Here is a 17,043-nt window from a genome sequence, read left to right on the forward strand (position 1 = left end):
GCTATTTAAAAAAATTTTTGGTAAATAATATTTCCCTCTTGTGACCTTGGGAAAAAGTAATTTAATTTTTCTGAGAATCATTTATTCATCTGCAAAAAAAATAAATTATCATCTTATAGAGGAGCATTCGAGTACAGTACATCGAGATCTGACTCAGAATCAGTAAAATCTGGGTTCACAAACTACTTTTGACACGTTTTGGCTCGGTGAACATGGAAAAGTGTTACTACTTTGCAGTGCACCGGAAGGAGCTTTCTCCCCGGGGAACCCCTACAACAATGATCAGAGATTGAGGATGATAAGGACCCCGTGGGTTAAATCACAAGGCTTCTTTTTCCAAAGAAGGAATGCCAGGCCTACTGAGGTTAAATGACTTGCCCAGGGTCACACAGCTACTAAGACAAGATTTGAATGAGGTGTTCTTGACTTCAAGTCCAATATTAGATCCACTATACCAAGATATCCTCCGCTGACCCTCCCCCTCAAAAAAATACACTGCGATCCTACAATGATAGTTAGTAAACTTAAATGTGAACTACCACTATACCGGAACGTTTTAAAACTACTAGTAACTGGCACAATTTACAAGCTACCTACCTGAGACTAAGAAAAGGAGTCAGAAAGGCCAGAGCTCTGCTTCCTTCTGCATCCTTCCAAGGAAGAAAGTTCAAGAAGGAGAGAAGCTGTATCAACAAAAGAATGACTTTCTGAACCCACGTCAGATAAGGAAACGTCACATAATAGCTCACGTCTGTTGATACAGCGTTTTGCTGCGGCCACAACCTGTGAGATGAAGGGAGGTCACATAATCGAACCCTTCTTCCTAGGTAAAAGGAAGGGATGTTTTCTCCCGGTGCCACCCTTAGTCCCTGTGGTCTAACGCCTGGAAAGATAAAGTTGTGCCCTGACCCCCGCCATCACTCCCTCCGGGAAGGGGAAGTGGCCCCAGGAACGGGAGGGGAAGCCCAGCAGTCGGAGGCAGCCGGTGGGGTCGGAGCACTGGGATGGGGGGCCTCCCCCCAGCCTTAGTCCCATTCAACGCCGCTGGCAGGCGGCCCACCGCCACCTCAGCGAGTCTTCCCCACAGCCGGCTTCACTCTTCCCCTAGCATCACAAGAGAGGGAACCCCGGACCCTCTCTTTAGTCTCCTCCTCCTGCAGCCGGGCTGCGCCCCTAAAAGTCCCTAACCCATCCCCTCCGAGAAGACCCCGATTAATTTTTTTCTAATCTACCTTACTCCAGACGGCCTTCTGCCCAAGGGTCAGGGCGCATGCGTATTTCCTCAAGGCATAACCACGTGACCCAACCCTGCTGCAGCAGGAACAACTACGTGCAGAGGGATTGGGGGGAGGGAGCGAATAAGCTCCTGGACATGTAACGTCAGGTGCCTATTTTTTTCCTTGGGCCTGATGGGAATTGTAGTTCTGCCCCTTCCCCTGCGCATCGTGAAGTGGCTCTTTCAGAGGAAGAGGGCTTGAAGTAGCGTTTCTAGGAAACAGGTCAAGACACTCCCCAGAGACAGTCAGAAACCCCCCCCCGGGGGTGCACTTCCGGCTGTGGCCTGGGACTGAAAAAGGGAGGGTGAGCCTAACGGCCCGCTGGGGCAATGAAATGGTGGATACTAGGTGGGGTCCTTCTAGTGACTACTTCTGTGGGTCTGGCTCCGGCCGCCCCGGCCCCGTGGGCAAGGAGACTGGAGGAAAGAGCGGGCCCAGTGGGGCCCCCTCCCCAGAGGGTAACAACCCTGGAGCCCTCGGTACCGAATGTGGTGCTGGTGGTGAGCGATTCTTTCGTAAGTACCGGGCGGGGGAGAGAGGGCCTTTCCTCCTGACTCCCTTGCGCTGCTGCTGCCGGAAGGGCGCCCCTTGCGGGCGGGAGGACGAGGGAGGGACTTAATGCGCTACAGACCAGACCCACCCAGGCTGCTCTCGGGGACAGAAAGAGATCCCAAGAAATTACCTGCGGTGGTGCCCAGAATCAGCCTTCTCCCCTTCCCTGGGTTATGCAGTCTGCTTCTAGCCATACCCCCTTCCTGCGTTGAGACATCTCTGTCCATCTCCCCAGACGCCTAGGATTGGAAAGAGTCATCTCCTGTGACTTCTTAAGGGCATTTCCAATCAGAATTCAATGTTCCCTAGATCTTGATTGAGGATTGAGCCAGACTTTAACGCTTCCTTTCACTCTGCCATCTTGACCCTGCCTCCTGATATTCATTTCTAAAGCAGTGGTCTAACCATGGCAGTTGGCTGCTCAGAATAATTCAGTGCCTCCCCCATCTTCTGGATAAAATACATATTCTTTTTTTGGCATCTAAAGCTATCCACAGTAGGATTGCATTCTACCTCTCCAGAGTCATTACTCCCTTTCGTACAATACAGTAACCAAACTGGTTACTTTCTTGCTGTTCCCCATATATCCCCATTTTGGCTTTGCACAGACTCCACCCTCATTGCATCCTCACTTTTGCTGCTTGTAACTCAAGTGCTACTTTCTTTCAAGGACCCTTCTTCTCCCACATCCATTGTTCATCTCTCCCTTTTCCTTGTATATATCCTCTGCTTATCTATAAACATGGATTCCTTCACATAAACACCAGAGGAAAATTTAATTTTATTCATGACAAGGACAGTCACTTTTCAAAAGTGCCTATATAATGCCTAGCATATGTATTGATTGTAAAGCACAAAATAGTGTTTAATAAATGTATAATGATTGAACCCTGGTTAGTATAAACTACTGCTTAAACAGATTTTTAATTATATATTATAAAATTAGAAACTCTAAATGGGCATGTGCATAAACTTTGTAATCAATACATATGCTATAGAATTAAATATGTGTGTTGATTTTCCTCCTAGTTATCTCTTCTCTCCACTGAACATCCCATCTGGCAGCAGTCTTAATTTAGCATATAGCTTCTAATGCCATGCCAGTTTTCTATACTATTGAGAATTCTTTTTCTTTCCATGCCAATTCTGAAAGGGACTTTTTCCCTAGCCTAGCCATATTTCATTTTCTGTTTCTCTTTAGAATTGATACAGATTTATCAACATTTTCAAAGGTGAAACTTTAACTACTGTAGTTATTTATTAAGTCTCAATTCTTTTGCACTCAAACTCAAATATAATAAAACACTTTTTTTCTCTTTGTTTTAAGTATGAAAGAAGAAATATCTGATTTTTCTTTTATTATTAAAGTACAAATCATATACCCCAGATATCATTTGTTAATATCTACCACGTGCTAAGAGAGTTAGAATTGTCTTAACATTCCCAGCACAGCTGGAAGAGATATTTTTCCTCTAAACTCTTCATACATCTAGTGTTTGTGCTTCTTATTTTGACATAAACAGATCTTCTGGGAGGCTTGGATGTAAACTGTTCCCAGAACCTGAGAAAGGCTTGCAAACTCCCAGTTAAGTGGTTTCATTCATTAGGAGATCTTGGTCAACCGTCCCCCATTTAATTGCCACAATCAACTCCTCGTAGCTCAAACTCCTAAAATAAGTAATCTTTTTTCAATTGGAGATCTAGGACCAGGACATTGTCAACACTGACTTAAACTCCCAGTTAAGTAATCTCATCCAATTTTGAACTGAAGCCCCAGAAGGCTAATAAAAGAAGACTATGGACTCCAAATCTTTGCAGAAATCCTAAACAGGATTATGCTCACCAAGGAAGCTGTTGTTTTAGCAAGCTGTCATGCCAGGACTTTTTGCCCACTGGTGAAGATATTCTCTTCTCTGGTGTTAACCTTTGCTATCTTCCTAACAGGATCTTTTACCCACTAAAAATCTGTCTTCCTAGCAAGCTGGCTTTCCAGTGCCAATAAATCCCTTTTTGCTACACAGATTTCAGGTTTGCAAATGCAAGGGATCTGTGCCTCCAACTAGAGGCCAATTAACAACTAATCTGCAATATTTCTTAGAAAATTGCATGGGACACTGAGAGATTAAATAATTTACACAGGGTTTAAGTAATTTATAATGTGAATCTTGTTCTTGTTAACACAGGCAATCTCTATCTCTTTACACTGCCTCTCATCCCATTTCATAGGCCATGGGACCTTTGTTAGAATGAATTTTAGAAAGTATAATCATGAATTTAGGGCTGTAAAGAATCCAAAACACTAATGTGATTGAACTAGTCCAGCTTTACTTTGTAGATGAAAGAAGTGAGAGATTAAGTTACCCAAGTTCACATAGGTTTAGTAAATAGCCACAGCCAAAATTCACACCCATCCCTCCTAACTCCATTGTTCTCACCACCATGGTGTAGCTGCTCTATTGTGATCTTGTGTATGTTTATCCTAATTTCCCAAGAATACTGTCAGTTCCTTAAGAATAGAAAACATCTTCCATATCTCATCATATCTTCCATAGCACATAGGACCATGCCCTATATGTAATAGACAATATTTTGATTAACTATTCATTGACTGTTCAGAAGATATTTTTGTTAGAGGCAGCTAAATGATATTAGTGGATAGTGGATTTAGGAGGACCCAAGTTCAAGTTCTGCCTCACATTTTAAGCTGTGAGACCCTGAGTCAGTTACCTCACCTCTTTCAGCCTCAATTTACCCATCTATAAATGAGAGTAATGAAAGCTCCTGCCTCACAGGGTTGTTGTAAGGATCAATTGAAAGGATATGAAGCATCTAGCTGTTACTATTATTATTTCAGAGCTTAATTTAAGAGAGTGAGATATTTTGCAGAATTGACTTTTCAAATTAACTGAAGCTTCCTTTTTCCTCATATGAAAATGATTTTAAACCAGTTTTGAGGAAGGTATATTACACATTTTTCTGCTATAGATTAATATGCAGGCATTTGTTAAATGTCTACTGTATTCAAGACACTTCGAGGTGCGAGGGGTACAAAGACAAAAGTGAAACAATATCTTAAAATATTGCTTCACTTTTGTTTTTGTTATTTTATCGTCTTATTATTTGTACTACTGTAATACCGTCATATTGATGAGGTTCGGCACAAGGCAGAGTAGTGTGGGAACCCCCTTCTGGTCACGCAGGTCTTTTGTAAAAGAATTTATGAACCCAAAAAGTTAAACTGGCAAAAGAAGTTTATTGGCACTGGGAAGTCAGCTTTTTCAGGCTGACTTCTTTAGTGGTAAGAGAAGTAAAGGTCTAGCAGAGGGGTCCTGTCAGAGAGATAAAATTCCTAGCAGAGAAATCCCGAAAGAAAGGTAAAGAGGAGTATAATCCTGTTTAGGGAAATGTGTGAGAGAGACAAAGAGAGGTTAACACTGAAAAGAGAATGTCTTTTCAGAGGGCAGAGAGTTCCTTGAAGGCAACTATGTGGATTCCTGCTTTAGCCTCTCTTCAAGGAATTGAGCCAGTTGCCTCTTTTTATAATTGAAACTTTGGCTAGAGGCTGATGGCATTTTGAGTTGAAATCAGAATAGAAAATCTTCTAATTGAATGAGTAGGCCTAGACTAATCTTCAACTCAATAGAGGGCTTAATCAGTAGTGAGTGTTATCAGTGGGGGTCTCCTTCAGAATAATAGAATGAAACTACTTGTCTTGATTCCCTGGGGCGGGTCTTTTGCAAAGGGGAGTGTTCAAGGAGACTTTCTCCTTCAAGGAGTTTTGATCTCATGTCCCGCACCAAGTCAGAGAAAGAGCAAGAGAGAGAGTTTGAGGGCTCCCCTTGTCAATATTATTTGTCACACTATCTTTATTGTATTAAATAGTGCTCTATTGGACAGGGTGTTCTAAATTATATTTAAGACAAAAAGAGGATTTATGTCTGATAGTGGAGGTATTAGGGAGCCATTGGAGTTTATTGAATGGGGAAGGGTGTGACAGAGATCAAATATAAATCCTCTTTTTGTCATTCAAAACTCTTCATGACCTAAAATCTCCCCTCTCATCTTTCTAGTTTTATACTTTATACCTCATATACTCTTTGATTTAGTGACACTGATCTCTTTGCTTTTTCTCCAAAAAAAAAAAAAAAGATACTTCATCCCCTGACTGGGCATTTTTTCTGACTGTCCTCATGCCTTGAATACTTTCTCATCTCGACTTCCTGTCTTCACTGACTTCCCAGCTACAATTTTCTGTCTTCTATTAGAAGCTTTTCCCATTTAACTGGGAGTTGCAGAGTTTTCCCAGGGTCTCAGAGCTCCCTGAAAGGGATACACATCTGGTCTTCCCAAAAGATCTGTTTATGTCATCTCCCCTTGGGCCTCTTCCAGAGGACAGTTTCAGGGTTCACTCCCATCAAGACTGCAGGGAGAAGACCTAGTACAGAACCTTTGGTGATGAATATTTGTTATATTTAATTTCCATGAATGAATGAAGAGGCACTGAATAAGCCTTTATTATGTGCCAGGCATTGGACTAAGAGCTGAAAATACAAATGCTAATGTGAAATTGTCTCTGCCCTCAAGTTGCTTCCATAATAAGTTTACATTCTAATACTCTATTCAAATAAGGCTATTGTAGCCAGAAAAGAATTTTAGTCTTAGGAGACTCTGGGATGGCGAATTAGTTGATAAATGAACTAACAAAGGAGTTGAACTCTGCCATGAAAAGTCAATGATGCTTATTGATAAGCTTATTCCATTCATGTGAATTTAATTGTAATGCTATACATTTAATATCTAACTTCTTAATGTCTCTGTTCTAATTTCATTATTTGCAAAATGAAATGCATTCTTCTGCCTTAAAGAGTTGTTTTGGGTACTGTACTATAAAGATAATTTTAAAGCTCTTTGCAAATTGTAGATGTTTATTGTCTATGATTACTGGAAAATATGCTTCTTGTGTATTGTGATTAACTCCTTTCTTTGATTATAGGATGGAAGGCTCACGTTTCATCCAGGAAATCAGACAGTGTCACTTCCTTTTATAAACTTCATGAAAAAACATGGTACCCTTTTTCTCAATGCATATACAAATTCTCCAATCTGTTGCCCATCACGTGCAGGTAGGTGTCCTAAGTATATGTATATCTGTGTGTATATATATTATGTATATATGTATATTAATTGAAATAGATAATGCAATATCAAACTTTATTTAAGTTGTCATTAGTATTAGACTTTAGAGAACATGGTATGATTACCCTTCTGAATATGGAGGGTTTTCTCTGAGTATCTGCAAATATGCTAATCATAATAAAAAATATTTCCAGATTCAGAAAGCACCTATTGCCACGCAGTTTTCTTTTCTCAGATTAGAATGGTCATTTTAGTAGTTTGCCTTAGTTTAGAGAAATAGTTATACTGACAAAATGCTACTGGCATTAAGGACTGTATAATTCAGGAACAGGACATTAGAGCATGAATTGATATAGCTGAAAGTTTAATCGTTTTTAATCTTTTCTCCAAAACAACAGTCGTTCTTGGCTTCTGTGTGATTCCTTTGTTTTTTTAAGTTTATATAGCATTTAGTTATTTGGCTTGTAGCTTTCTAAATTATTAAAATATTTATTGTTTCTCAGAAGTTCCCCAAGTTAGAGATGCTCATTCGTTCATTTGAATATTTTTCTAATAAAGAAGGAAACCTAAAATTTTCATTAATGGAGTGTCAATGCAGAACTTAATTTTTTTTTTTTTTTGGTTCTACTCTTATAATTTCATGATTATAGGAAACTCAGCTAGGAAATTCCCTGTATTATAGTAGATTAACATCTGCTCTGCAATATATAGACTTAGTATGGGTTTGGACACTGATACTTAATTATGTGGCATGTATTTGTCAGAGAGAGGACTTGAGCTTAGGAATTCTTGACTTTGAGAAAGATGATCCATTATTCTCTTTTTACATTCTTCATTGAAATAAGAAATGAAGATCTTTTGCTTCAGTGTTTCAATGGTAAACACATAAATATTAATTTTTCTTCCAAGTATAAAGCTTATAATCAAGCCACACTTTCTTGTCCTATGCAGCTTTTGTTCAAGGCCTTTCATAAATTGTAAAGGATTTTAGTATTACTGGGGTATCAGTGCAGCATCTTATCAACAAATTTTGTAAAGTTGAGGCAGTATGCATATGGATCAGTAATTAGGAATATTCTCTTTTTTGTTGTTGCTCTTAACAATAAGATCCAATTGCTATATATACTCTCTTCCAGATATTTTGAGAATCATCCCTTGATGCTCAAAATTAGTCACCTATAGAACAGACTGCTATATATACTTCTTTTAGTCTTAACCCTTTTCCTAGTTTTTTTCCTCTAGGTCCCCTTGTGCACATTTAGGACTATAAATGTTAGGCAGTTTCTGACTTCTTGAGTGGCCTTATTGTTCATCACCTTTAATTTCCCAATTATCACATCTAATGTTTGTTTCTGATTTTTTTCTCCTTGACCCCTATAACATTTGACACTTTCTAAATAGTTTCTCCTTCATAGGTTTTTGTGACACTAGACCAGACATTAGACTTATTGCTTTCTCATATCTCCAGCTACTTTTCTGGCCCACTTCTTTGTTTTTGTTTTTACTAGTTGATTGTTGCTCTCATATCCACAAACTATGAGTGTCCCTCAAGGCTCTGTTCTTGGTCCTTTACTTTCTGTGATCTCATTAACTATCATGGATTCAGTTGTTGTTGAATTAAATCAGTGACATACTGCATCCACTTATTTTTATTTTTCTAGTTTGATATTGATTTTTATCTTTGCTCAAATAAATCAGTGATAGATAATTGGCATAACTGTGTATAGCCAACATTATGAAATATTTCTTGTCATCGTGGGAGACACAGTGAAACCTGTTCCTTTACTGTAAGGCATCAGTTCCTTAAGTAATATGCCTTTTCTGTAATGACTGAAGACAGATTTTAAGTGACTACAACTAAACTTAACTTCATTGTCTAAAAACTTTGTGAGTTTTAGCATTTTCTGTGCCCTTTTCTGCCACTCCAAAATCATAAAGCTACATAATACTGAAGACCATATTTTTCTTTGTTTCAAAAGTTTCCATAGAGAAATCATCTTCAAGTGACCACCCTACTTGTAATCAGTCTCTACATCCTACTATGGTTTAGTCCTTACACAGCAGAAAACCTGTTATTAAAACTGTTTTGGAAAACTTTATAGTGTGGCCATAATTTTGTGCTCCACTAGCATACCATTCCAGAACTCAGGATCATTGAGGCATCATAGTAAGAAATTGTGAAGTATTTTCTATTACTCATTACAGAAATATATAGTGTGTCCATTGATTATGTGATAGTAATATGTTTTTCCCTTCCTCAGTAGTATTTTTTTCTTCCAAATACATGTACAGGTAGTTTTCAACATTTGTTTTTCTAAGACTTTTTGATCGATATCGTATTCTATAGCTTTCCCTCCCTTACCTACCTCCCTACTGCCCATGATACCAATCAATGAGGTATAGGTTAAATATATAGCAAAATATTTTTAATTCCTAATTTATATGTGATGTTGGGGTGATTGATTTACCTACCCCCCCTCCACTTTAAAATAATAAGATACCCAAAGAATTAGTTCATTAATAGGCCTTAGATTAAGTTCAAAAAAGGCCTTTGAACTTCACAAAATATTTCTGTTTTTTGTTTTTTGGATAGATTGAGGGATCATCTATAAATTATCAAGCAAGCTGAGAAAGAAACTTGGAGCAAGTGTGATAATCAAGAAGAGTCAGTGGCTCTACAGGTCTCTCAGAGAAAAAAAATCCAGGTTGAAAAAAGTCCCAAGAAGAGGTTGACTCTTTGAACACAGTTTTCCCTGCTGGTACCTGTCCAACCACCAAAACTATTAGTATAAATCTGTTATTTCATTACTCAAATATTTCCAATAAACTATTTTGCCTCAGTCACAAAGAGGTCAAGAGCTAACTAGAAATAAATAGAAATGTAAAGTTAGGCAAAAAAGCCCAACCACTTTCTAAATGTTAGTTATTATCTTAACTGGGAGTTGAGTATGGCTGAACTTATAATTTTATGCCTAAAATAAATTAATACCCTTACACTTATTATTTTTCTAAGTTTTAAATGAGCCTGGGTGTGTATTTATGTATATGTGTACATATATGCATATACTTACACAAACATAATATAGACATATGTGTATATTGTCTATTTAAAATTCTTATTATAATCTCTATTTTGTATATGTTTTGCAGCAATGTGGAGTGGCCTCTTTACTCATTTGACTGAATCTTGGAATAATTTTAAGGGCCTGAATCAAAATTACACAACATGGATGGAACTCTTGGAAAAATCTGGTTACCATACACAAAAGTTTGGAAAATTAGACTATACTTCAGGACATCACTCTATTAGGTAAACATTGAATCATATGCCTATTGAAGTAGTATGTATGGGAATATATGTGGATATATACTCTAATGTGACTTCTTTTGTAGACCAAAGGTAAAAATATTCTTAAATTTTTATTTCTGTTGATATAACTTAGACTTAAATGATATTTTATGATTAAGTTTTTGTGATTTTGTTTTCCATAAACATTAAAAGACAAATCCAAATGATTCTAAGGATTTTCCCATCTGTTGGTTGATTGTTATGTATGTCTCAAGGCAGTGTTCAAGAAATCAAAAAGTCTTCTATCCTTGCAATCCAACAGAACCAGTCTAATCCTTGCTCTGTATCACAGCCCTTCAAATTCTTAAAGATTTTTGTCATGCTCCTCCCCAATCCTCTTCTTCAGATTAACAACTCCAGGTCCTTCAGCCTGTCTTCAAAGAACATAAACTAAACTCAAAGCTCTTCAACCTCCTGTTTGCTTTCTTCTAGAGGAATATCTGAGTTCAGATTTGGCTTCAGACATTTAATGGCAGCATAACCACAGACAGGTCACTTCATAGTGACTTTTTTCACCTTCAGTTACCTTATCTATAAAATGGGTGTGAGAATAGCACCTTACCTCTCAGGGTTGTTATAAGAATCAGATGATAGGTACTTGAGTCACCTTGCAAACTTTAGCACTATGCAAATGCTATTATTATTACTACGCTTTCCCAATCTTACACTTGTGAAGCTAACTTTTTTTTTTCCCTGCAATTTCATCAATGAGGATATTTTCACCAGTGCTACATATCACGGACTCTACATACCTTCCAGTCCTCCCTTAAATTCACCATAGAGAGTCCATCCCACTCTGAAGAATATCCTCAAATTCTCCCAACCTTGTCGTATATGTGTGTCTTGATTTTCAGGTGGGATGAACCCTTTTCTTTTTCATCACTCATCTTACTAATGATATCATTTACTTCTGTTCTCTTATTCTCAATCTTATCTTTCATAGCAATACCAATATTAGCCATTTTTATTCTTTACTTTCTCATCCAAGAGCTATTCTCCTTGGTAAAGAAATTAAGAATTTGATTTCTCTCTTCTGTCCATCATTTGTTATTTTTCCCTGATCGTTCAGTCATACATCCTTTCTTCCCCAGCATATCTTTCTTTTTAAAAATAATCTTTCTTTATTTTCTTTGTTTTTTCTCTGCAATCTCAGCTCCGTCTAAGGTTAAACATCATGATCATAGGACAGTGGCATGCTTTTATGTTCATCTTTTGGTCGCTATATACATCTTTTAAAATCTAAGAATTATTGGTAAGTTCCCAGTATATCTACATTGGTCTCTTCAAACAAGTCTTCTTTTCAGTACAATTATTTCTTTGCATCTTCACAATTCTATTTGAGTGCTTTCCCTCCCTTCTAGGCTGGTTTCCTTATGAAATTTTAGCGTCTGGGATCATACTTCACCTTTGTCAGAGCCTTCTGATTTCTTCTGTTCTAAAATGTAAAGTACATGTCATATTTTGCCCACTTTCCTCCTCTATCACAAATTATAAGTTGGAACAGTATCTTTCTAATCAAGGATGCCATCATTTCCTCCCCCAATAACTATTTCCTTCATTTAATGTTAGTTAACTCCAGTTAATCAACAAGCATTTATTAAGTATCTGATATATGCTAGGATCTGTGATAGGTGCTGGTAATTCAAATATAAAAATGGAATTATCCCCATTTGTAAGGAACTCACATCCTAATGGGGAAGATGTCTAATACTTACGTAGGTATTTGAGTCTGGGAGAATTGTTGTGAGGTTAGAATTGGATATCTGTAAAGTGCTATGCAAATCTTGAAGTGCTGTATAAATGCTAGCTATTATTTGGAATGGAGGCAAGGATCCCACAACTAAATGTTGTGTTCTTGTTAAGTATCCTTTCTATGTTATAAGTAAGCTTCCTTTTTGTTAATTATTGAATGATCATTTCTTTCAAGTATTAAGTGTAAGTATTTGATAATAGCTAATATTTATATAGCACTTTAAGGTTTGCAAAGCACTAGGGGAGCAACCCGAGTTAATAATCCTGGTGTTTAGCACTGAACAACATTAGAAATGAAGTTTCTCTCTTCTCTATATCATTTGTTATTCTTTTCCTGATTTGCTGCCTTGTCCAGTCATACATACAAAGTGTAGTCCCCATTTTGCCAATTAGAAAACTGAGGCAGATAAAGATGAAATGATTTGACCAAAATCAAACAGCTAGTGTCTGAGACTAGATTTGAACTTAAATCTTCCTGACTCCAGGTCCAGCATTCTAGTCACAGAAATGATCTGGTCATCAGGGAAGGATATGGGACTTCTGGTGACCCTGAGATATGCACCAACTTTGAAGAGCCCTAATTTCATGCAGGTAGAACTTTTTATGCCTTTTAGGCATCAGTAATTAAGACAACATGTCATGAGAGCCCTGGTTATCTAAAAGTGTCAATAGGGTTTGAGCCATCATTCCCTAAGCCAGTCATGACAGTTTCAATACCTTTTAAGGAGAAACTAATCAGAAAGGGTCAGGGCTTTAGGAAAAGCCTGGGCTTTTACTGGGTTTCATGATAAAGTGCTCAGATAGATAATATTCTACTGCCATATTGGTTTTAGGATAGTGATCTGGAGAGGATCAAAAAAAAAAAAAAAAAAAGACAGCCAGAAGAGTGAAAGTCTTTCAGTCAGTGTCATAGCAGGGTTGGTTGAAGGAAATGGAAATATTTAATATAGGGAAGAGAAAACTCACTGGTGGCATGAGAGCTCTTTTCAAGTATTTGAAAATTTGTTGTTTTCTTCTGGGACAAAGCTGTGTTAGACCAGTCCAGTGATTCAGGTTTAAGGACTAATATTTAATGAGGTACTATTGGATCATAAAATACTATAAGAATTAAAAGAGTCAACTTTAAAGTTTTTAAAAGGGTATAATATGCTACTTTCTTCTACCTTATAATTACTTTGAATAATCTTAATATTTTATTAGTGTTCCACCAGTTTAGAATATCATAAGATCAAGAGCTGGACAAGACTATAGATATAGCTATCCTCCTTCATCTTACAAATTAGAAAACTGAAGCCCAAATATGTTTGATGACTTGCTCAGGCTCATACAGGTTACAGTAAGAGCAGGATCAATCAAATTGGAATGTGGGTCCTTTAATTCCAAGTCTAATATTCTTTCCATAAGACTAGTGCCATTATTCTTTCTTAGTATTGCATATTTTTACTTTGAACTATTCAAGTATTTCATTCACATATATGTGTACACATGTATTCCATTTGTTTCATAGCTGCTTTAACATTTCTAATTTCATAGTGACCAATTTCAGAACTGAACATTTCTCCGTGTTAAAGATTCTGAGATAAATCCTTTTGTTGTTCTACTTTGTATATAGAAATGCCCATTTTATTTGGTGTTTGTCAAGTTCATTATGAAGAAAAAATTTTTTAGAGCTTTATGATATCAGTATATAAAACAAAAGATCCCTTTTTGTCTTGGTGGTTTCTGGGTGAAGATAATTTTCAATACCCTAATTATTTTCATTATATTTTCATTTATTCACCAGAATTTGGAAGAAGAAATGTCAGCTATTAAGATGATTTATATGACTCCTTTATGCACCCACACAGTCATTTGTCTGTACAAACAGGTCAGGGTTGCTATTATTAACACATTCCTACAAAAGTTATATGATTTATGTTGAATCATCTTTTGAGATTTCTGTATGCTTTTTAAATTATTGAGGGAAAAAAACAATCTACTGCAATGCTTTGTAATAATGGATGCACAATATATTTTAATTCATTGATTTGCCACTGTAAAAAAACTTAGGCTCAATTTTTATAACTCAACATAAATCTGTTATTATAAATGATACAGATCACTTCCTAATTCCAATTATATTTTTATACTAATGAGTTTCATAAGATTGCCATTCCATATTTTATTTAAAAAAAAAAAACTATCTCCCTTGAGGCTTTAAGGGATACAGCCAAGTTATATTATTTTGGCATTTACCTTGGTTTAGCAGAGTGTCCTGCATAAACTTTTCCCTGACAGACAGAAAAGTTATGCATAAAGAAAGGTTCTCAAACTGTATTTTGATGATGTAAATAGGAGTTTAATGAGAAAATTCATGAGCTAATGATATTTTGCCTTCTTGAACTATTAAATATAAAATTACATATGTGTCAAAAATGTTTATAAATGATATTTTTGATGGGAATAAGATATGCATCTTAAAATATGTAATATGTATATCTTATGTGTATGTATATATGTATGTATTCAATTGGAGATAACCTCAGAGGGATTACACTAGTATTAAAGGGTAAAGGTAAATTGCAAAGGTAAAATTTTAGTTGAAATGTAAAGGAAACCTAGAGATCCAGGAGTTGAAAATAAGGAAGGAGAGAATTCCAAGCATGGTGAACAACCATTGAAAATTCCACAAGTTGGGAGATGGAGTTTCTTGTTCAAGTAATTGCAAGACCACCAAGATCACTGAATTGTAGGATATGGGAAAAGAAATGAGGTGTAAAAAAACTACTTTGGAAGAAAAGAGCCAGGTTATAAAGGGCTTCAAAAGCCAAACAGAGGAATTTACATTTAATTCTAGAGGTAATTGGGAGCCACTGGAGATCATTGAATAGGGAGAAGATATGGTGAGATTTGTGCTTTAGAAAGATAACTTTGGTAGCTGAGTAAAAGATGGCCTGAAGTGGGGAGACTTGATGTAAGGAGACCAGCCTATTGAAAATTTACTAGTTTTTGACACATATGTAACTTTGTATTTTTAATATTTTAGAAGGCAAAATATTAATATTAAGTTTTCTCATAAAGTTTCTATTTCTCTCTTTATCTTAAAGTGTGCATTACTTTTCTTTAGTAATTCCACAATATCTTGTACTTAATTTTGAACCTTATACTTCCAGTTACAATGCAGTTTTCAAAAGCACTCCTAGCTTTTGAAAACTTTAAAATATTCCTTTTTTATTTCTTCAGATATTATTATTTTTTATTTGAGAAGAGGGAAGATGTGGCCAAAGATGTTTTGTAGGGGGGGAAAAAAACCTCTTGTTTTTGTAGGGAAAAAAAATCATTTAATTTACTCATTAGAATTAGTATTTCAAAAAGACAAAATTGGGAGGCAATACTTGCTTAGGGGAATTGGTCTCTGACCACCCCACTCACTCCCAAGCCCAGGAAGCCCAGGTATAATCATAGATTATGAACAGATAATTGTAAAGTACATTTGTGCCCTGTATCTCTTTGACATTGGAACTCATTATCCTTGAAAGACAGTTCAGACAGGAGCCAACAATTGAAGAAAAATCCAGCCACTGAGAGGGAATCACTCTTGGAGGGAAGGATGGGATTTCTCTTTCCTCACTCCTCTCCAGCTTCTAAACATCAGGGCACTTTGACCCAGAACTTAATTGATCATCAAACAACACCAAATCCAGCAGGGAACAGATAGACACAGATAAGTAGTCTTTCAAGACACGAAATCACTTCAAGGAATGAAATCTCTGATGTCCAGGAAGTAATTCAAAAGAGAACTACACAAGGTCAAGGAGAGCTCATCATAGAAATTGAGTTTAGTTGTGATGATATGCTGATGCTAGGAGCCCACCTGATATATAATGGAAATTCACCTAAGGGGAAACAGCAAGAGGACAACTAGAAGAAAGAATAGGGAGATCTACAGTATTGGAAGCATGAATAATCTTAGCCACATATATTCCCTCATATCTACTTCATTGCCAATATACTCTTAAGATAATTACAGAGAGAATGCACTAATCGTGGTGGAAATAAGGAAAAATCTGGAGAAGTTAGCATTTGAGTTGACTCTTAAAGGAAGACAGGGAAGCTTGAAGGCAAAAGAGAGCAGGAAAAGCATTACAGGAATGGAAAGTAGGCTTAAAGTAAAAAGATGAAGTGTTGACTTTGAGCAACAACATGAAGCCCAGTGTCACTAGATTTCAGTTTGTGTCAAGGGGAATAAAGTATAAAACGAATGGAAAGGCAGAAAGGGGCCAGGTTGTGAAAGAATTTGAATGTCAACTAAGGGATTTTATATTTGATCCTGGGGATAGCAGGGGACCATTGGAGTTTATTCTAATGAAGAAGACAATATGCATATAATTGTACATATATATGTATGTGTGTATATGTATACATACAAATTTCATATATATTGTTCCTATAATTATTTACATGTTGTCTCCTTCATTAGAGTGCTAGCTCCTTGAATGCTTAGGCCATGCTTTTGTTTTTCTTTGTATGTAATGGGCTGAAGCTCAAGTTGATGCACTGAGGTCCCAAGCACGTGAGGCTAAATAGTAATTGGACCATACTCTATTAATATATGCTTGGAGAAAGAATGGCCCCCGCCCACTTTTTGTGCAATTTCTGATGTATTGTATAGGAAATGACAGGATGATTTTGATGGGTGGAGAGAGGGAGGCAGAAAGAGAGGCAAAGAGACTGCTAGCCGGGTTCGTGTTGCAGCCACTCACATTCCTATCGCCATCCCATTTCACCTCCATAAAGAATAAAGATTGAGGATTTTCTCTTAACCTGAATTCCTGACTCCAGCTGATTTTAAAATACGTGGCCATCACATTTGTATCCCCAGAACTTAAAACAGTGCCTGACAGATTCTGAGCACTCAATAAATGCTTATTGACTGACTGACTAATTAGGCCAGCTACTGCTTATCATATCATTTATTTGTTCTGTATTATTATTTCT

At 36.8% G+C, this 17,043-nt stretch overlaps 2 protein-coding genes across 12 annotated transcripts in view; one reads left to right on the forward strand and one right to left on the reverse strand.

The window, feature by feature from the left end:
• The window catches only part of TTC37 (tetratricopeptide repeat domain 37), a 114,716-nt gene extending 113,406 nt beyond the window's left edge, over positions 1 to 1,310 (reverse strand). For 3 of the 8 annotated variants that reach the window (XM_012541374.3, XM_023496062.2, XM_023496057.2), the window contains exons 1-2: positions 1,233 to 1,310; positions 598 to 783 (exon numbers count right to left, since the gene is read on the reverse strand). The gene's annotated coding sequence lies outside the window, so the exon portion shown is untranslated. The remainder of the gene's footprint in view (positions 1 to 597; positions 784 to 1,232) is intronic. The other 5 variants (XM_023496064.2, XM_023496059.2, XM_023496063.2 and 2 more) reach the window with 4 other exon arrangements.
• The window catches only part of ARSK (arylsulfatase family member K), a 38,164-nt gene continuing 21,892 nt past the window's right edge, over positions 772 to 17,043 (forward strand). The window contains exons 1-3 of one of the 4 annotated variants that reach the window (XM_031967743.1): positions 772 to 827; positions 6,823 to 6,952; positions 10,116 to 10,275. In XM_031967743.1, coding sequence (XP_031823603.1) covers positions 6,883 to 6,952; positions 10,116 to 10,275 — 230 coding nt within the window. In that variant the 5' untranslated portion in view covers positions 772 to 827; positions 6,823 to 6,882. Of the gene's footprint in view, positions 828 to 1,330; positions 1,385 to 1,416; positions 1,793 to 6,822; positions 6,953 to 9,558; positions 9,725 to 10,115; positions 10,276 to 17,043 lie in introns of those variants that run through there. The other 3 variants (XM_031967752.1, XM_003759833.4, XM_023496056.2) reach the window with 3 other exon arrangements.

This window comes from Sarcophilus harrisii, chromosome 1, assembly GCF_902635505.1.
Source record: "Sarcophilus harrisii chromosome 1, mSarHar1.11, whole genome shotgun sequence".
Lineage (NCBI taxonomy): Eukaryota > Metazoa > Chordata > Mammalia > Dasyuromorphia > Dasyuridae > Sarcophilus > Sarcophilus harrisii.